This window comes from Belonocnema kinseyi, chromosome 3 (genome assembly GCF_010883055.1).
Source record: "Belonocnema kinseyi isolate 2016_QV_RU_SX_M_011 chromosome 3, B_treatae_v1, whole genome shotgun sequence".
Lineage (NCBI taxonomy): Eukaryota > Metazoa > Arthropoda > Insecta > Hymenoptera > Cynipidae > Belonocnema > Belonocnema kinseyi.
In genome coordinates, this window is record NC_046659.1 from 88,055,807 (window position 1) to 88,077,597 (window position 21,791).

At 35.5% G+C, this 21,791-nt stretch overlaps 1 protein-coding gene across 1 annotated transcript in view; it reads right to left on the minus strand.

Annotated features, from left to right (window-relative positions):
- The window catches only part of LOC117169916 (titin-like), a 62,812-nt gene extending 41,685 nt beyond the window's left edge, over positions 1-21,127 (minus strand). The window contains exons 1-16 of the mRNA XM_033356425.1: positions 21,041-21,127; positions 11,570-19,157; positions 10,458-11,236; positions 9,866-10,325; positions 9,680-9,780; positions 9,504-9,601; positions 9,202-9,422; positions 8,813-8,887; positions 6,783-6,887; positions 6,499-6,687; positions 6,212-6,413; positions 6,071-6,140; positions 5,256-5,969; positions 5,043-5,109; positions 4,608-4,661; positions 137-3,015 (exon numbers count right to left, since the gene is read on the minus strand). Of these exons, the coding sequence (XP_033212316.1) occupies positions 137-3,015; positions 4,608-4,661; positions 5,043-5,109; positions 5,256-5,969; positions 6,071-6,140; positions 6,212-6,413; positions 6,499-6,687; positions 6,783-6,887; positions 8,813-8,887; positions 9,202-9,422; positions 9,504-9,601; positions 9,680-9,780; positions 9,866-10,325; positions 10,458-11,236; positions 11,570-19,157; positions 21,041-21,127 (13,689 nt within the window). The remainder of the gene's footprint in view (positions 1-136; positions 3,016-4,607; positions 4,662-5,042; positions 5,110-5,255; positions 5,970-6,070; positions 6,141-6,211; positions 6,414-6,498; positions 6,688-6,782; positions 6,888-8,812; positions 8,888-9,201; positions 9,423-9,503; positions 9,602-9,679; positions 9,781-9,865; positions 10,326-10,457; positions 11,237-11,569; positions 19,158-21,040) is intronic.
- Between the last annotated feature and the right edge of the window lie 664 nt (positions 21,128-21,791).

Here is a 21,791-nt window from a genome sequence, read left to right on the forward strand (position 1 = left end):
AGCTCCAAGGAGATTATGTTGAAAAATAAAAAAAAATTTACCCAAAAAAAATTGTTTTTATACTTCATTCTAAGGACTTATTGAACTACCCTCGTATTATCATACATCTTATCATATATGAGAGAAACATACACACCTTATTAAAAACAGTGACAAGCTCGTTGACAGTCAGATTCTCAGCAGCCTCCATTCCAATGTCAGCACTATGTTCTGTAGGTTTAACTTCTGTATCTCTGGGTTTTTCTGTTTCAGCAATGTTAGTCTCAGTAATAATTAGTTCTTCCAACGCTTCTTGTCGAGAGAAGGCTTTATTTGTTTTCGGTGCCTCAGTAGTAATATCAGTTGTGCTTTGTTCAGTGATCGTTTCCGTTTTAACTGCTATTGGGTGAGCATCAACAAGTGGCTGAGCCGTGAAATCTGGCTTTCTTAGAGATTCTGGAGAATACAGATTTTCTCTATCACTAGCCACAATTTCCAGAGTGACAGCACCAGGTCTTGTTTCAGTTAATTCAATAGTAGCTGTTTTGGTAGTGGGCTTTACGTCTTCATTGTAGATGCTCTCTTTCTCCGCGAGTTCTTGTACACTTACTGTTATACTTTCTAAAAGAGTTTGCATTGGTTGAGCTACTTCTTTATTTGGTATGTCTTCTGGAATAGATTCATTAGTTGGAGATTCAGTTCTAACTTCTTGATGCGTAGCTGCAATCTGCGTTGAAAATTCAGTACTGGCAAAAGCCTCCTTGTCTTCTAGAATTCTTGTGTATTCAGTTTCTTTTTCTGTAATTAGGACTTCAGTTGTGCGGACACTTTCCATTTCGTCGATGCTTATCATAGCAACTTTAAAGACCGGTATCGCATCTTGTTTCACTAGACCTAGACCTTCTGCTGTAACTATTTCTCCAACAACAATTTCACGCAGATCATCTCTTTCAACCTTAGCAGTAGCAGATGTTGGTACGATATCCGTGACTTGACCAATTGTATCATTTGGCTTTGTTTCTTCAACTTGAAGAGACAATACTGGCTGAGAAGGAACAGCTTTTCCATGGTGGCTTTCAGGTAATTCGTAAATCTTTAGCTCCCCTTCCTTCTCTACAGAAGTAGTTTGGAAGATTTCAACACTCCTTATTGCATCGTAGGTTGTATCAACTGTTCGCTCTTCTGGCTTGGTCATATCCTCCATTTTATTTTCCTGATCGTGTACAACAACCTCTTTTATTTCTTTGGCTTCAGATGTTTGAACAGTTATTGTTCCACTTTCCGTTACAAACTTCAGATCATCCTTGAACTCTGATGGATAGTCAGCAGTCTGTACTTCTGAAACTTGCAGATACTCCTCAGACTTAAAGCTTGTTTCTGCTAATGCTCCAGTTGGTTTTATACCTTCTACAAACTCGCTTTCAGATTCTTGAACAACTGTACTAGAAATGGACCCAATTTCAAGTGGAAGAATGGTTGTTTCAGCTGTCTTAGTCACTGGCTTGTCGCCAGGATGATATTGTCTTTCTCTCTCCGTTGTTATAGTTTCTGTAGTTATAATGGATGAACTTTCTACTACATTGAAATCGGCAGTGACCTCCTTGCTTTCGTCAATAGTCAACGTAGACTCTTGTTGTTGAGAATCTACAGTTGAAACTGTAATGCTCTCAAGAAGATTTATATTAGGACGTGCTTCAAAGGTGTCAACTTTTCTATCTGGAGAGAAGATACCTTCACTTTCTTGAATAGATTGTTCTTGAGTTATGGCCGTTTCTCCTCCATATGATACTTCAACTAAAGCAGTTTGACCAATAGGTAGTCGTCCTGGCACATATTCACCTTCCTTTTCTGGAGCATGCATTTCTTCAGTTACTCGCTGCGTCTGTGATATTATCGTTGCTGATGCAACTTCAGTTGGTACTATCAGTTCCGGATAGTATTTTCCAGGTTTGTCTTGAGCATGCACTTCTTCGACGACAACTGGTACCATTGTAGTAAAATTCACCCTTGGTTTAGTCGATACAATTTTTATAGGTTCTAACTTATCTTCAGCTTGGCCTTCATTTACTTCATAAACAGTAATTCCAAGTTGTGGTAACATTGTATCTTCCGCTTTAACAGAGTTTGGTGAAACAAAATCTTTAGTAGGAACTTCATCTTGACTAACTGTAGTTTCACTAATGGTTGTGGCTTCTTGCAAGGTCACTGTAACTTCTGCCCTTCCACTCAATTCTTGAATAGAAGTTTTTAAATCTGATGGTTTAGCTTCAATTGGAAGAGTTTCGCTCACAACTAAACTCTCGGATGGAACAATAGCCGATGTAGCAGAGAAAGTTGAAGGTTTAAATGTATGAGAAAATTCATCAATTCCTCCTTGAACTGTTGTTTCAGTAGTGGAGTATGGTTCCATTGGCGATATGGATTCAGAGGCTTTTTTCTTATCCGACTTTAATGATTTAACTTCATCAAGTCCACTTTCGTGGGTTGGTAAATATTGCTCTGTAAGTGCATTTACGGTATCCAATGTCATTTTCGCTCTTTCATCTTGTGGTTTACCAGGAGCTTGTTCAACAGTTCTGTTCAGTGCTATTACTTCACTTATTTGACTTGGAATGTTAAGAGCCACCAAAGGAATGGATGCCTCGCTAATAATCTCAAACTCTTCAATCTCCTCAAGTTCTAATTCATCCTCGCCTACGTCTGGTCTCTTAGGTTTCAATATTTTCTTCACTTCTTGAATAACTTCTTCCTCTTGTTCTATTTCTATTTCAGCCTCTAGGGATTCTTTCCTCATTTTCTTTTGCTTTAACTGTCCTTTCTTGTCTCTTTCAACAATTATAAGCTCTTCCTCCGTTTCCTCTTGCTTCTTTTTTTGATCATCTTCAACGACTTTTGTCACGCGCTCATCTTCAACTTCAACAATTTGAACCCCCTTTTCCCTATCTTGTGGCATTTCCTCGATACGAGGTTGTTCCTTGGGTTTACTGTCTTTACGTTTTCGCAGTGTCGTGTGTACTTGCTGAGTGTCCTCGTATTCTGTGGAAAGTATGTGAGAATTTTTGTGTAAGATTATCATGTGAATTGAGTGTGCAATACGCATTACTCCGCTTGGCCCGCACAATTATCGTATATAAGTTTTTACAATTTTTAAATTTCTATAGGTACATTGATTACAAGAAAAAAACTTTTGGATATATTATCCTTCAACAGCAATTTCTATATAAAACAAAATTGATGAGAAATTGAAACAGTGCCATCTCAAAAAGATAGTTAGCTGCTCAACTAATTTTTTCATACATATTTTTCATACAATTTTATTGCAGAGCTCAGCGTACGTAATCAATAATTATATGTAAATATATATTTACTTAGAATTAAGTTTTCATTATTTGTTCCATTAAAGTTTTTTTAGAAGCGATTTTTGAGTGCAAACATATTAATTTCTGATTTTAGATTTACGTTAAGTAGAAGAAGCAAGGATTTTTAAGTATCGAACAATAATGAAAACCTATGTGACTTTATAAAAAACTCGTAATAAAAATAAAGTAAAAAATTAAAAATAATGAAAAATAATTGCAAACAATCAACAAGAATAGCGGACAGTAGACTATGAGCGCGTACGTAAACTGCCAGGTGGTTGTTTTTATAATAACTGAATGCTTGGAAGTGCTGTTTGTTAATGTACTTGCTTGTAGCTGCGTGTGATGACATGCTTTGTAAGGAATTGTACTAAATGTGCATGTAGGTATATAGTGCATGATATAGCGAAAATTCAAACCATCAAATATAGACATTATTTTATATTCCTAATGAATACTGTAAAATCAGCAAAGCATCTATTCAGATCCTCTAATTTTCATCCATTTATGTTACTCTTACATATATTTTTGTTGTTTAAAGCGTATGACTGTGTGATGATTGTATATCAAAATATAATTGATGAGAAAAGTATGAAAGTGTAAACGTAGTTTCATGTTTAAATGCAGTTGTTTTATATATTATCATAAAAAAAAGTCCTGAAGACTTGATAATGTGTCATTTTCATCTTTTATTGAAGACCTATAAACACTTGATACTGTTCAATTTTCTGTACACTTTAAGTTCATAGCTATAGCATATATAAAGATATATTTATACTAGTATATGTGACAAAAGCTACTTTTTTCCTGTTTCCTATTATAAAATCAAATGTAATATAAAAGCTGACGGATACTTACATTATAAAAATTCTGCTAGCAAATCACGGAAAGAAGCGTTGATTGCGAAGCTGGAGTTAGAAAGGATTTAGAGAAGGTATATAATTTTACAATAAATTGAATGCAGAAACTGCGCGTAGAAAGCATAGCGGCTTAAGCGGTAATGATCTGCTATAATTCGATCAAGAAATCATCATGCATCTGAAAGAATATGAAAATATATTTCCATTGAATGCTTATTCTATTATTTTCCATGCCTTGTGAGATCATAATATTAAGCAAATTCACAAAGATCAAACAAACTAATGATTCACAAACTAATGATCATAGATAATTGATTATTGAAAAAATTAACATTAAAAATCATTTTCATGTCCTTTTGTACAGATAACAATCAATGATATCCATGCATCATAAATCGTTTTTTCAAACCTTTAATTTCTCGAAGATCTTGCTTCTGGAGCGTTCTTCTTTCATCTCTCCTCTCTGGAATCAAACATTGGCGTTTTTCATCGGGAAATCCAGAGGAGAAAAACAATTTAAATTAAGAAACACACTATAGAAATTCAATGCTTTATTCAATATCAACATGTACAAAAGCTTATTACAATAAAATAAAACTGGATCGCACTTGTTATGTACATAAAAAATCATGCTGTTCAATTAAACGGACAAACACACACAACACAAAGCTGACTATTTTCACAAATGAAATGCATATTAATACAAGCCACGCAATTGTTATCAATTTATAATTTTGAAACATTTGACTGATATCCACGATCAGCAGAGGGCAAAAGTCTCCTTCAAAGATCTTGATCGAATAACCCTTTGAGCTCAACACACTGCTACACAATCTTGACTTACCCATCACACGTATCTCTGTCTGCTCGATGATTTCTGTTCTCTCAGTTGCATGATGTTCGGATTCCACCTGTTTATACAATTATAGTTATTTTCTTAATTTCAAAATCAATCAGAAATTTGGCTGAGAATCTTTTTTATAACTAAAGGTCAAAGATCTGGGATGAAATGATTTTAGAACTATCATTTTGATTTGAACTATAAAATATAATATACCTCTATCGCTTCTGTAACTTCCCAAGCACGTGGTCGAAAATCGTCTGGAGCAAAGTGTGTAATAACTTCCTCTACAGTTGCATGTTGTAATTCCACCATTTTCATGAAAGCACGGAATCCAACAGTAGCAGCGACAATACTTTCATCAGTTGTTGTTTCTTCAGTAAGAACTTCAGTAATCAACGGTCCATGTCCTTCTCTCTCGACCAGTTGTACCAAGGCATTTTGAGCATCAGGTGTTCGTAAAGCCGGGAATTTGTCGGTTTGATAAAGACTTTCATTAATCTCATTAACGGAAACTCCTTGTCGGACCAGAAAACCAATAGTTGCCAATTCTCGGAGAGGAGATTCACCAGGACCAAATTCAGTTGCATTCAAAACATCCATTAATTCCTCGATCTCCCTTGCGATATTCTCTTTTTGTTCCTCAATTATTTGATCTACTGTAACCTCAGTAACCGTGACTTCTTCTCCTTTAACAATAGATGACTTTACTTTCTCTGGCTTCCTCCTTTTTTTCTTCAACTCACGTACTCCTGTTTCTGTCTGAACTTCAGTTACTGATATTGTTTCGAAAGTTTCGGATGTCACTTGAGCACGTTCTTCAACGTCTGGAATAATCCTCTTAGTTTTTTCATCGACCATTTTTAAGGAAGCTGTAGCTTCTGTTATTACTGAATCCTGGATTGGCACTATCTTCTTTGCTTGTGTTGGCTAAAACATTTTTAAATAATTTTATTTCTCATTTTTTCTTTGGAAGTATAATTTTTATCAAACAAATGTTTCATCATTTTTATAAAGTTGTTATAAAGTACCTTTTCAAGAGTTTCTTCGAAAGTAGTTATAGTTTCTAAAACCTGAGTTTCTGTAACATCCACAATTTGTCTGCAAGCGAAATGAAAGATTTAGACTAATGATTGTAAAAATTAAAATTTCTAATAATGATTTAAACTCACTTTTCATCGGTTTCCTCCGTGGGAACAACTCGTTCTATTTGAATAGGTCTTTTGTCAACTTTTACGCGTTCTGGCTTAATCTTTTCTTTCGTTTCCTTAGCTTTTTTGATCTCAGGTTTCTTCTTTTTATGTGTTTTATGCATTACTGTTTCTACTATTTCTTCCTCTTCCTCTTCTGGTTGCCAGGCGATTGGACCTCCCGCTGTAGAGGAAAGGTAAAAAATTTATTTTGATAAATTGCACTTAACAAAGAAAATAGAAAAAAGAAAGCTAATCTGTATACTTACTTGTGACTCGTAATTTTGCTTTGGTAATAGCTAAACCAATTTCGCTAGTAGCTTTGCAGACGTAGTTTGCTTCATCTTCCTCCGTGGCTCTCTTTATAGTCAAGATAGTTTTCTTCTCTTCATCTTTTAGTTGAATCTTTAGGTTATCTGTGTTTTTCACTAACTTATCGTCCTTGTACCAGACGACATCTGAAAATCGAATATTTTACGATTAGAGTTTCAAAGAGAAAATATTCTTTTTTAAAATGAGGATATCATGACGAATATTAAAATATGGTAAATACCTGGCGTTGGATGCCCGCAGTACGTGCATTCTAACGTGACTTTTTGCCCCTCTTGTGCGTAAACATCTGTTATCTCTTGAATAAATCGTGGTACGGCTTGCGCGGCTGAGAAAGTAAGGTTCTCCATTTATTTATTTTCTTACATTAATTCAAAATAAAGACTCTTAATGCTTCTTCAAATATTTTTATTTGGGTTTTTACTATCATTTAATTTATTGCATTTCGAGTATATATTTTTTAATAATTAATTAACATTTCTTTTACTATTATTATATATAAATTATTCATTGATTACCTGCTTACAGATTCTGTTGTAGCATAATCGATATTGGCCATTTGTCAGTAATCTATTCACAAAAAGTCACATCAATCCATGCAAAATTAGTATAAAGTCACAAAATTAAAAAAGTTTAGCAGAAATAAAGTCTCTTTCTTTTCTATGAATTTAGCCAAAAGTATAGTACAAGAAAGATTCTGTTATATTTTGCTAAATTTTGTTAGCAGCCATGATTGAAAAATACCTGACATTGTCCCTCTTTCATCTTCGCTAGGATGATCGGAAATTTCCGAACTTGAATAATTAGTTGCTAACCCTAGATTTCCGCTGCATTGACTTTCCAAAAGTAAAAATTCTTGTAGTTCATCTTGACTATCAGCTGTATGCAATTGCTGAAATGCTTCTAAATCTATTTCTCGTGGTTCTAAGGGATACATTTTTGGATCCCTTAAATTTCCAAATCCTCGATGATTTCCAGGTTTTCTTGCAACAGGAATTCGTGACTTTGGATAGGTATGATACTTTCTGCTAGTATCAAAATCCATACTAAACATATAATCTCCCGTAGTTTGAGTGCAATCTGTAAATTCATCTTGTTTGGGTTTTAAATACTTCGAAGAAGATTTTCCCTGACTGCTGCTGCTAGTTGATGCCTCACTATTTTCTTCAATAGGAGATAAATAAAAATGACTTGCTGGATGTTCTGTAGAATGTGAGAAATGCGTTACTTGGTAATCGAGTTCCTCTAAACTGGAAGGTGCAATTGTGGATTGAATCTTTCTCTCTGATTTCGGAGGTGGAAATTCATTAAAGTCAAGGACAATCTTTTTCTTAGTCTGCCTCGTTTTTTCTTTGGGGAGTTTAGAAAATTCATATGAATAGGTTTTTTTCGACGGACTCGAATTTGTAGTTTTTTGAGTTTGCGCACTTTCATTTCGTGTTACATTTTTCAATCCACTTGCAGAGATGGAACGTGATTTTTCCTTTGTTGTTTCAGCTATCCTTGGTCGTTTGATTCTTGTAGGAGAAGGCGATTCAGATTTGGACCTATAATCATCTTTTTTTCTTCTGGGTGGAGATGGGGAATATTCCTTTCTTCTTTTTGCAACCGTGCTTCTACTCAATTGATCTTCTTTAAAACCTTTATCGAGTTTTTTTGTGGAATTTTCATTCTGCGGTGGATTTTGATGTGGCGTTCTTTCATTCTTGATTGTTTTTACTTCAGCTTTTTGTCTTGACCTGCTGTCAAATTTGGTTTTCTTCTTCACATTTTCCAACAAAGGTTCTGACAAGATGGTTCCATCATTACTGATTTGTTTTGTAACGTAGAGCTCTGAGGCACTTTTCGAGAATCCGGTTGCACGAGAAGCATCTGTTTGTTTTTTCCTTGATGTAACAGATTCTGTTCTGGGTATTGTTGTTGGTCGCACCCATGATTCATTATCATCATGAAAATATTCATCTTTAGATTCTAGCTTAAATACTTTGTTAACAGACAGAGTTTGAGCAAATTTTATTTCTTCCTGAAATTCGCTTGAGTATTTTCTAGGTAGATAAAATTCTCGAATACTGCTACGTGCAGAAGAACCTTCAATGTTCATTAAAGTTTTTGTGGATGAAAATTCGCTTACTATTGTAGAACTGTCTCTTTGAGAAGATCCTTCATCTCCAGCCGTGTTCTCGTCTAGACTATCACTTGAAAATGCACATGCATGCACACTCAACATACACGAATCCAAAAATTCGTGCTTACCTCGAAGAGCCTCCTGCATTTCTTCCATCTGTGTAACCCATGATGGTTTTCTATAGTCCTTCGTTCCAACGATACCTATGGTTAAAAATTAAAATTCAGCGTTAGAAAATGTTTGATAGCAGTTATAATTATGCGACCGATCCAGTCGATTGCGCGTTAATTGAATAAATCTGTAAGTATAGCGTATAAGCGATTGCTTTGATGTTAGTGTTTAATGTTGATAGAAAGTGGGAAAGAAAAGGATTGAGGTTCGTTCTGGGTTGGCAGGCACTTCCGCACGGATCTGAAAATAACTTCACTTTGCATTAGAATTAATAAAAATATATAAATAATATAGTGAAATGATCCAAGCCTTAATGATAATATCTTTGTTTTGAGAAATTGTTTACCTTCTACTGATAAGTAAGTAGTCGTTGTCGATACGCCAAGTGGATTGTGTGCTTCAAAAACAATGTCACCCGTATCGTCCGGATACGTTTCAGCAATAGTTAGTACTGACGTCCCGTCTTCTAGTTCCTCGATTTGGAATTCTTGTGAGGAAATGATTTCTACGCCGTGCTTGAACCATTTTCCTTGTGGTTTCGGTTTTCCTTTTACTTTAACTTCCAATCTAAAAAATTTTAAACATATGTTAAATTTTTGTAGTCGAATTTAGTGAAATTCGATTTTAGAAAGTTTTAAAATTGTTTACCTAGTTAGTTCACCATCCTTAGTAGGAACTAACTGAGGAAGCTTTTTGATTATCTCTGGCGCGGAATCCTCAGTATCAGTATCAAATAGAGGTCCCTCCTAGAATTAAAATAAAAAAATATTTTAGTAGTTCTTGAGCTTGAGATGCTTTCAACTTTAGATAAAATTGTTGATTACCTTTGGAGACAAAAGATCTTCCTCTGAACCACTCTGTCCAGTAATAAGGGATGTGGCTATGGCCGAAGATGCAATTTCTGAATCCGGCACATACTCGTAAGCTAGAGCCGATAAAAATTTAATAATTAAATATAAATATATATTTTTATGTTAAATTATTATAAATAAAGTTTAAATTTTGCACACCTTCGACAACTAACGACGTTGAGCAAATAGCTTCACCAACTGGGTTCACAGCACGACAAGTATATTCACCAGCATCTTCTGGGAATACTTCTGTGATGGCTAAACTGCATACACCTACTGTATCTTGTAAAATAGTTATCTGTTTTCCTTCCTGAATTGGAATATTCTCGTGAAACCATTCGACTTTCGGAATAGGCTTTCCCTGAACGACGCAAGTTAGATTTACGTTTTCACCATCCATGACTCTCACAGGGGACAACCTCTTGACAAATGCTGGAGAAGTTTGCTGAACTGTTTCCTCCCAAGGAATGTCTAGAATATTTATAGTGGCCGTACAAGTGATAGAACCAACAACATTTTCTGCGCGGCAAGTGTAAGTTCCCGCATACTCTGGTACAATCTCCCTAATCAGCAAAACTGATCGATTTTCTTTAGTGACGATTCTCATTTCGTGAATGGTCTGTAATATAAGTAAAATGGAATAGTATAAAGGTTAACGTTATTACTCTTTTTCAGTAACCATAGAAAAAGTCTAGTACTGCCTTTCTTTGTCAAGATTTCTACTTAGAGCTTAATATATTTTTATTCCTACCTGTAGAGGACGGTCATCATGGAACCATTGGAATGATGCAATAGGATAGGAATCCACTACACTTTCCATAATAACTACTTCTCCCTCTGCAACGACTTGAGGCTGAATTGGTTGTATGAACCTTGGTGCTTTTGCTTCATCAGAAGTGTCTTCCACTTTATCCTTAACAGTGACTGAACCCGAACTTCTAGCTTCACCAACCGGATTCTGTACTCTTATTTCGTATTTTCCACTATCCTTTTTAGTCGCATCAGGAATGATAAGTTCTGCTGTACTTTCATATACATTGACAACTGTATCATCAGTTGGCGCAATTTCTAATCCGTTTTTAAACCATTTAACTTCTGGTTTTGGAGTACTTTCGAACTCTGCGACTAGAGTCAACGGCTTTCCAGTCTGAGCCACTAATGCTGGAAGTGGTTTTGTAATCTTTGGAGCTTGCATAATTTCTGGTTTTGATACAACAGCTGCATTACTAACAAGGAGATTTGCTCTGCACTCAGCCCTCCCAAATTTATTAACAGCTCGTACGCGATAAATGGTCTCATCTGCAGATGTAGGCTTGAGGATCATCAATTTAGCATCTCCAGTTTCAGGACTGAAAGTTATTTCCGTTTTTCCTTTCCTTGGTTTCACTTCTTTCTCACCTTGATACCATTTTACTTCAGGTGCTGGCTTTCCAGTTACAGTACATTCAAGGACTGCTGGCTTATCTGCTTCTACCATTACAGGCTTGATTGGTGTGACAAAGTGCGGAGCAGTACCTTCTTCTTCTTTTTCTGCAAATAGAGATATTTGGTTAAATATCCAACAGTGAATTTAAAAGAAACACTCGAGTTAAAGTAAATCCACACAATAATCAATTGACGGAAGTATCACTTAGAAGGGTGATAATATAAAAATCAATGAAAGTTTAAATAAAAAACTAGCATTATTAACTTCTGGCCTGAAAAAATTATAAGCAGTTTAAATATATTTATCTCGAATGAATAAATTGAGCTGAGGTTTGTTTTGAAGGTAGCTGAAATATTAGAATAGAAAATTATCATGCGGTATTGTAGGAGCACACAACAAACAGGAACAAATCTGCAAATAAAAAATTATGGCAGTACCAAATATAACGAGATTGACGGTGGATGTAGCAACTCCAGCAGGATTTGAAGCCCTGCACGAATACATGCCAACATCTTCTTCCTTGGCATTCTTTATTTCTAAGGTAGCGGTAGTTTCCACAATGTTCATTTCATATTTGTTACTCGCATGAAGTTCTTGTTCATTTCGGTACCAAGCTATCTGTGGGAAGGGAGTACCAGTCACGGTACAAGTGAATTTCGCGGGCTTATCAGCTTCTACTATTACTGGTTGTAATTTCTGGATAAACCTAGGTGCAATCTTTTTCTCTTTATCAGTAATTGAAATTTCAATTTGAGTTCGTTGTTTTCGTTTAGGCTTCTCTTGTTTCTTTGTTTCCACAGTGATTTCAAGATTTTCTTGTCGCACATCTTCAACTTCAGTGATTTCTATAGGCGTAGCGTCAATTTTCACAGTCATGCGTTTCTTCTGAATATTAACGTCTTCGGTTGATATTACAGTTTCTTCTGAAATACTTTCGCTTACGTCTACAACTTCAGGAACAAGTTCTTTAGGTACTTCCATAGCTTCTTCTGGCATTTCGACTATTTCTTGGGGCTTTTCGGTTTTCTTTGGTTGCTTTTCTTTTTTCGCGAGATCGATTTTGACTTCCTCAGTTATTTCGTCAGTTTCTTCTTCGGGAAGAGAGACAGGTTCAAGCATTTTTTCAGGCTTTGGCTCCTTCTTGTATTTGTCTTTCTTCACTGGCTTTAACGTAATTTCCTCTGGCGTTTTCGTTTCCTTTACTTTCTTAGGAATTGGTTTTAATGTAATTTCTTCTTTTTCATCTGGAACCTCCTTTGTTTTACCGCGTTTTGTAGGTTTTAGTAGAAGTTCTTCAACTTTTTCTTCTTCGAGTTTTACATCTTTAGTTTTCATTACAGTAATTTCTGCTTTATCAATCATAGTTTCATCATCCGTAAATTGTTCTTCAGTTAACTGTTCTGGCTGTTCGGATTTTGGCTTTACTTGCCTTTCTTTCTTTTTACTGCGAATCCAAGGTGCTTCAATTTTCTGCTCTGGTTTCTCTTCGACAACTTTTTCTGAAACCAGTGTTTCTAGTTCTTGCTGTGTTTCAGTAACTTCTGTCACCAATTCCTCTTGATTAATTTGAACTACAGTTACATCTTCATTAAATTCTACAACTTTCTTAGATGGTTTCTTAGCTTTTCTCCATGGCATAGTTGCAGTTTCTTGAGGTTTTTCTTCCTCAGGTCGCTCCTTTATATTTGCAGTTACTTTCTCATGTGTCTTATCACCTCGAATCCATGGTAATTCTGTTTTTTCTTCCGGCATCTCTTCAACTATTTCCGGCTGAGATGCTTCTTCTCGTTTCTCCTTCTTAGGTGCAGGTTTCAAATCAATCTCTTCTTCCTCAATTTCTTCGATTTTCGTAGGTTTAATTGGCTTCAAAGGCTTTTCTCCTTTTTCTTCCCGTTTTCGTTCTTCTTTCCTGAAAGGTTTGAGTTTAATTTCCTCTTTAATTTTTTCATCCTTTGGTAAACGTTTCACAGGTTTCAAAGTGATTTCCTCTTTAGTTTCTTCTTCTTTTGGTAATCGTTTAACAGGTTTCAAAGTGACTTCCTCCTTATCTTCTTGTTTATCTGGTTTCATGACACGCTTTGCTTTCTGCAATGTTATAGCAGTAAAGTCTTCGACTTCTTCTAATTTTTCCTCGGATATTGTCTTCTTTTTGTGCCTCCAAGGTACTTTTTCCTTTTCTTCTGGTTTTTCTTCAGAAACGAAATCCGGAGCTATTTTTGTAGTTGGCTTTTCAACTTGCTTCTTCTGTTTCTTTCCCCGCTTCCATGGTGACCCAGTAACGTCTTCAGGTTTCTGTTCTTCGGGTATTTCTGGAACCTCCTCTGATTTTATATCAAATGTAACTTCTTCGGCCTGCTCTGCTGTTATTTCTGCTATAGTTTTCTCAACCTTCTTTGGTTTCTTTTCTCGCTTCCATGGTAACTCTGTAACCTCTTCAGGTTTCTGTTCTTTAGGTACTTCAGGAACTTCCTCCGGTTTGATTTCAAGTTTAGCTTCTTTAACCTGCTCTGTTGTTATTTCTGCGGTAGATTTTTCGACTTTCTTTGGTTTTTTCCCTTGTTTCCATATTAAATCTGTTACCATATCAGGTTTCTGTTCCTCCGGTATTTCAGGAAGGTCTTCTGGTTTCAAGTCTATCTTTTCTTTCACAATTTCTTCAGGTATCTGACGTTTAATTGGTTTCAAAACTTTATCTTCTTTTTCTTTCCGTTCCGCTACCTCTTTCTTGAAAGGTTTGAGTTTAATTTCCTCTTTAGTTTCTTCCTCCTTTGGTAGACGTCTTACTGGTTTCAAATTGATTTCCTCTTTAGCTTCTTCTTCCTTTGGTAAGCGTTTAACAGGCTTCAAAGTGACTTCTGCCCTACCTTCTTGTTGTTCTGGTTTTAAGACACGTTTGGCCTTCTGTAAAGTTACAGCAGTGAAGTCTTCAACTTCTCCTACTTTTTGTTCGGATTTTGTCTTCTTTTCGCGTCTCCAAGGCGCCTTTTCCTTTTCTTCTGGCTTTTCTTCAGGAACTTCATCCAAATCAATTTTGGGCGTTGGCTTTTCAACCAGCTCTTTCTGTTTCTTTTCTCGCTTCCATGGTAACTCGGTAACCGCGTCAGGTTTATGTTCCTCCGGTACTTTAGGAACCTCCTCTGGTTTTAAATCAAGTGTAACTTCTTCGACCTGGTCTGCTATTATTTCTAAAGTAGTTTTTCCAACCTTCTTTGGCTTCTTTCCTCGCTTCCATGGTAATTCTGCAACCTCTTCAAGTTTTTCATTGTCAGGTACTTCAGAAACTTCTTCTGGTGTAATTTCAAGTTTTGTTTCTTCGACCATTTCTGTTGTTATTTCTGCGATCGTTTTTTCAACCTTCTTTGGTGTTTTGCCTCGTCTCCATGGTAACTCAGCTTTTTCTTCTGGTTTTTCTTCAATTGACACATCAGGTTTAATCTCTTCCGGCTTTAGTGGACTAAGAATTATTTCTTTCATAGTTTCTTCTACTTTGCTTGTACGTTTCATCGGTTTCAAAATTACTTTCTCCTTTTCTTCCTTCTCTACAAGTTTAGGCTTCCTCTTTACTGGTTTTAACGAAATGGTTGTAATATCTTTAATTTCTTCCTGTTCCACAATATTCTGCGTTTTTGTTTGTTCTGTTAATATTACGGTAATATCATGTGGCTGCTCCTTTACTTTCTCGGGTGCTTCCTTTTGTACAGGCTTCAATTTAATCTCTGCACGCATTTCTTCTTCTTTAGGTAATGGTTTAACGGGTTTTAAAATAATCTCTTCCTTATCCTCTCGTTCTTCCGGTTTCTTTCCACGTTTCGTAGTCTTCAAAACAACCGATGTAATATCCTTAACTTCGGTCTCTTGTTGAACATCTTCTACTTTTTTCTCTACTGGTTTCCTACGCCACGATATTGCAGAAGCTTCTCTTTTATCTTCTACTATAACATCTTCTAAAATTTCACTTTCCTGTATTTTTTCCTCTACTTGTTCGCCTTTCTTTATCGGTTTTTTCTTTCCTCGGTTCAAAATGGTTTCAGCACTTTTTTCAACAATTTCTATTTCAGGTTTTACAGGTTTCTCGATAGGTTTCAATTTTATTTCTACTACAGTTTCTGTTTCTTTTGGAGTCTTTTTTAATGGTTTTAATACTATTTCTTCTTTTTCCTTTTCTTCCTCTGGTTTCTTTCCTCGTTTCACTGGCTTCAAAGAAATTGTACTGAAGTCTTCTATTTTTTCTTCAACTTTGATTTTTTCTACTGCCTTCTCCATTTGACAGGGAGTTTTCTCAGTTGGCTTTTCTTCTTCTGATATGATCTGTTCTTGATCATATTCGCCAGGTTTTTCAATTACTTTTTTCGGCCCTCGACGCCAAGGTAATTCCGTAACCTCTGATGGTTTTTCTTCCTTGGGTGCTTCTCCCAGCGAAGCAGGTTTTAATTTTTCATTCTCAAATGGTTTCAAAATGATTTCTACTTTTTCCGGCTTTTCTGGCTTTACTTTCTTAGAAGGTTTCAGTATAATTTCAACCTTATTCTTCTCTTCGGGTTTTTCCGTTTCAAAAGGCTTTAGTATAATGTCAACACTTTCCCGTTCCTCTGGTTTTATTTTCTTGAAAGGTTTCAATTTAATTTCCGAGTATTCTGTCTCTTCAGGTGTAGGCTTTGGAATAGGTTTCAATTTAATTTGTTCTTCGGATTCTTCTTCCTTCGGTATTCGTTTTACTGGTTTTAATACAACTTCCTCGGTATCCTTTCGTTCTTCAGGCCTTGGGCCACGTTTTGTAGGCTTAAGTGCTACAAATCTAATGTCTTCAATTATTTCCTCTTCTACCTTCACTTCTTTCTTTTGTGCCTTTTTTCCTCGAAGCCAAGGAAGCGAAGTTTGTTCCGTTGGTTTCTCTTCCTCAGGTTTTTCTTCAGGTACAAGCTTTGGTTTCAGGCTCAATTCAGTAGTTATTTTTTCTGTTTTATCGACTTGAACAATTTTTTTATCCTCTTCCTCCTGATATGGGGTCTTTTCAGTGGGCTTCTTTATACCTCGTCGCCACGATACTGCTGTTTTCTGATTTGTCTCTTCAGTGCCTTCATCATGCTTCGTTAAAGGAGTTTCCTCCTTTTTCAAAGTGGGTTTTTCTGTCTTTTCAATATCGAGAATCTGCTCATCCTCCTCTTCGTGGTAAGCAGCTTTTTCCGTAGGTCTCTGTTTCCCTTTGCGCCAGGAAACAGCCATTTCTTCAATTTTCTCTTCTTCAACTAATTTTTTATCCTTCTCAACAGTTGTTACTTCTAAATCAGACTTTAAATGCAATGAAGTTGTATCTGTCCGTTCTGAGTATGGAATCTTTGTAGATAAAACTGTAGCCTTCTCTACTATAACTGGTTTTAATTGAATATCTTCTATTTGCTCCTTTGGTAATTCTTTCTTTTCAGGCTTAGCCCTCTTGAGCGTGATTTTTTCTTGTGTCCAGGGAAGAGGTTCAGGTTTTTCATCTTTTTTAGGTTTCTTTGTTATTTCAAGTCTTACATCCCTATCTTCAGAAACCGTCATCATAGTGCTATCCTCCTCTTCAAGATAATCACCTTTATCAGATTCTTTGTTAACAGTTCTGACACTTTCAGTAACTACTGATCTAAGTTTAACTTGCTCTATGTTTGTTTCTCTAATAGCTGGTTTTTTAGGTTTAGTAGGTTTTAACTGAATCTGTTCAATGGTCTCCTCTGGAATTTCTTTTCTTTCAGGCTTAGATTTTTTCAAAGTGATCTTTTCCTCCGTCCAAGGTTTTGCTTGGTCAGGCTTATCGTCTTTTGGAACTTGGCCAACACTTCGTTGGGAAACATCAGTTTCTCTAGATATCTTTAATAATGTAGAGTCTTCGTCTGTGACATATTCTGTCGCCACTTTCTCATCCACTTTAGTTAGTGGTTTCAAATCAACCTGTTCTAGAGAATGTTTCGAAACATCTTTCTTCTGAGGCCTGGTTGGCTTCAGATCAATTTCTTGAATAGTTTCTTTCGGTATTTCTTTCCTGTCCAACTTTGCTTTTTTCAGAGTCACTTTCTCTTCAGTCCACGGTTTTGGTTGCTGAGGTTTTTCTTCTTCTGGAACTTTCTCAACCCTACGTTGACCTACACTTATGTCTTTCGAAACAAGTAATGTTGCAGTATCTTCTTCTTCTACAAATTCTCGTGTTTCTTTAGTTTTTTCACTAATCACCTTTATGTATTTAGTTTTAGGTTTAAGATCTACTTCCTCAAGAGTAAGTTTCGCAATATCTTTCTGCACTGGTCTGGATGGCTTTAATTCAACTTCTTCTAAAATTTCTTTTGGTATTTCCTTTTGTTCTACCTTTGACTTTTTCAGTGTTATCTTTTCCTCTGTCCAAGGCTTAGTTTTTTCTTCTTGTGGCACCCTTTTAATAGTACGATGAGTCACATCAGTTTCTCTATATACGTCCAGCATTGTTGTATCTTCTTCCTCAACATAATGTCCTTTTTCCTGACTTATTTCCTGTAATAGGGTTTTCTGATCCCTCGTAACTGTTTTGAGACTAACTTGTTCTAGAGTACTTTTAACAGCATCTCTCTTTTCTGGTCCAGAAGGTTTCAATTGAACTTCTTCTAAAGTTTCCTTAGGGAATTCTTTACTTTGCGGTTTGGCCTTCTTTAAAGTAATTTTTTCTTCGGTCCATGGTTTCGGTTGATCAGGTCTTTCTTCAACTAGAACTTTCTTGATAGGTCGTTTTGTTACATTAACCTCCTTAGTTGCATCAAGTAATGAAACATCTTCTTCCTCGACATAATCACCTGCCTGCAATGTTATTTCTGTTATCACAGTTGTCTCATCCTTGGTTACAGGTTTTAGACTAACTTGTTCAAGTGTAGTTTTAATAATATCCTTCTTTTCAGGTCTAGCAGGTTTCAGTTCAACTTCTTCTACAGTTTCCTTAGGAATTTCTTTCCTTTGAGTTTTAGCCCTTTTCAAAGTGATTTGTTCTTCAGTCCATGGTTTAGGTTGATCAGACTTTTCTTCTTCAGCTATTTTCTTAATGTTCTTCTTAGTCATATCAACTTGTCTAGAAACATCTAATAATGTAATATCTTCTTCCTCGACATAATCTTCTTTTCTAACTGCTGTCTTTTGAACAATTGTCTTTTCATTATTTAAAACCGGTTTAAGACCTACCTGCTCTAAGCTAGATTTCTCGATATCTCTTCTCTCAGGCTTTGTTGGTTTCAAATCTACTTCCTCTATCGTTTCCTTAGGAATTTCTTTCCTCTCAGGTTTAGTTTTCTTCAAAGTAATCTTTTCTGAAGTCCATGGTTTAATTTTCTCAGTTTCTTCAGTCACTTCTTCCACTTTATCTACCTCTTTCCTTGGTTTCCTAAGAGTCATTTCAGTCTTAGAAGTTATACTTAAAAGTGATGTATCCTCTTCTTCCAGATACTGTTGTTGTGCATCAGTTTCATCAGCTAATAACCTATGTAAAATGACATCATCTAATGTTGATTCTTTCGGAATGGGTTTAAGTTCCACATACTCAATACTTTCTTTTCTTGTCACCCTCTTCTCAGTTTTAGCCGGTCGGAGTTCCACTTCTTCGACTTTTTCTTTTGGTTGCTCTTTGATGACATGAGGAGCCTTTTTCAAGACTACTTCTTCCTCAGTCCACGGCTTTACCATTTCTACTTCTGCTATTTTCATTTTCTTGTCTAACGACCCATCTCGTGATCGTGGTTTCGTTTTTCGCCAAGGTGTAATGCTTGTCGGCCGTGATCGATGAAGAACACGGCCTTTTCTCCAAGGTAAAGTCTCGTCGCCAGGTTGAAGTGGCGTACCTAAAGGAAGCCCTTCTTCATCATATTCTATTGCATTCCTAGGAATATCTTTTGAAGCTCTCCGCTCTATCAAACCCCCCACAGATGTACCAATAGTTGGTTTTTTGCCAGTCTTGGCACCAGGTCCGATTGAATCTTCGGGCACTGCTGCTTCATAATAAACGCCTCTTCTTTCTGTAAAGACGTAAACAATTTTCTTCGGGTTTTAATCAAGTACTGTTTTCAGAAACATGTTTTTGCACTCAGATGACAACGGGGAAAACATAACGAAAATAATTAAATATCGAAATTGTAATAAACATGCTAAAGAATAATTGCAAATATGACCTATGCGAACAATACATATATGAATCATCAGATCTTCGTCTGTAAATTAAACACGTTTATCATATGAAATATGATACTATTTCTCGTTAAAAGTTAAATTTTGTAAAATGATGTAAATTGGTAAATTAAAATGTCCTCGGTCAGTATACGTCAGAAACATCAGGATATGGCCTGGTCGTTCAATTTTCATAAAAGTTGGTGAAATTATAAAGCTGCATGAAAGAAATATTGAACCTGAAGGTTTTTTGAAAATTTGCGAAAGTTACGCCATGTTGCATTTCGGGGTCACATTTTTTTAACTATCAATATTTCTGGAAAGGATAATTTGATTTTGATAAAAATTAGCAACATTCAAGGCGAAATGATATATTTTAAGAATATAATACAATCAAAGAAGGGATTTTTAATTTTGCCCGAAAAAAGTAAAAAAATTTAATTCCCTTTTTCGTGAATTTCTTCCCCTTTAATTATTACTAAATATGTATAAAATGATTCCTTAGGAAATCACTTTTCGTTAAAAAAAATCATGGAGACTCTACTGGGTCCCAAGATATCGACATTTTAGTGAGACCGCGCTTGTAATATTGAGACGATTTAGACCAGGTAATATTGAAAACAAACGAGATTCCACTTCTCGCGGACCGTAAAGCTGAAAACGCAGTGGAGGAGCTGCGCGCGGTCTCACTAAAAGTATGACATCATGGGACCCAGTTGACTCTCCATGAATTTTTTTTTGAAAAAGAAGGTGATTTTCCAAGAAATCATTTTATTTATATTTAGGAAAAATTAAAAGGGGAGAAATTCACGAAAAATGGAATCAAGATTTCTTTTTACTTTTCTTCGGGCAAAATTAGGAAACATTTTTTTTTTCATTATATTCTTAAAATGTATCATTTCACCTCTAATATCTCCAAGTTTTATCAAAACTAAATTATCGTTTCCAGAAATATCGATAGTTCAAAAAAATGTGACCGCAAAATTTAACATGGCGTAACTTTCGCAATTTTTTAAATAAAAATTTTATTAAAATTTTATTAAAATTGAACGACCAGGGATAGATCCTGATTTTTCTTATGTATACGGCCCCTTCTACGAAATCCATTTAAATTTATAAACGGCAGTAGCTTAGAGAAGACAAAATGTGCGAAAAAGTAAAATCATTGACCTTCAAATTACAATTTGGCAAACGTTCGCGTTAATATTGTATGCTCAATATAAAATGAACAACGAGTTTTGTTTTCGGAAATATAAACATTCTAATTAAAACGTTGCTTGCTGCCTTCAGAATAAAATCAGTTGCAGAGAAATTTCGCAATGACGTAATTTGATTACATAATATTATTGAGAGGTATATCGAGGTACTGACTTTGACCGCGTCCAATACGGATACGAATCATATATTTTCAGTGATGAATATTTAAAAAAAACTACACGAATTTTAAAAAGATTTATTCCGAATAAAAGTTCACGAAAGGTAATTCAAATCCTTCGGTAATTGATGACTCATCGTTCTGGCAACATTGTATATTGAATTTAATTAGAAAATCGGTTCATGGTTATTTTGAGAATGAATTTCTGCTTAACAACCATTTTTGGTACTTGGCAGAAGGCTCGCCTGGCATTAATATAAATTATTACGCTTTCGGTCTCTGGCGAAGATGCGTAAAATGAGTTCGAGAGTCTTATAAATTTTCACACCACACTGAAAAGAGAATTATAGCTTTAGAAATTTATGTTGTGCGCAACGAGTACAAGGAGTTTGGTTTTGAGCCAATCTTGTGGAACGATTTGATGTTTATCTTCACTAGACAACTCATCGTGAGACGATTCCTTATACATTTTTTACTAGTTCTAGAGCTAAGCAGTTAAATTTAAGAGATGACGGTTAGCCAAGTAATACTGTGAGTCATTATCAAAATTAAAATTGCAGAAAAGTTTTACGCACATAAGGTCTGGTAATAAGAAGGCATATATCAGATTTTTTTATACGGGATTTGTGTAAATTAAGCATTAATCAATATTTCAATTTCAAACAAAAAATCATAGAATAAACGAAGTTGCATTAACCATACAATACACGCTGATTTTATTACTTTTTACATTCTCATCATTTATGATTGAGAAAGCATTAGAATTGTCTGAAATTTGACACCACAGTTTTTCAACGGATCTCCACGTTACGAGACGTATGTCTTGCTTTACATCCGTAAACACGACAACTCTAAAAAAATGAACGGATCAAATCTATCTTTGGCACACTTTTTCAGGTTTTAAAAGAAAGGACGAATTCGTTAACGAGCTATTTCGGATACACATTCAAAAAGTGAGCGCATTTTGGAAATTCTTAAGACCACTTTTTTCTAAATTTGAAAATTCTATTCGCGGATATTCATAGTATTAGAAAAGACGAAAAATTTATCCTTGTGACTTTTTTCGACAAAATAAAAATTCTCAGAGCAATAGCCTTTACAAAAATTTTAAAATTCCTCGAAAATCAAATTTT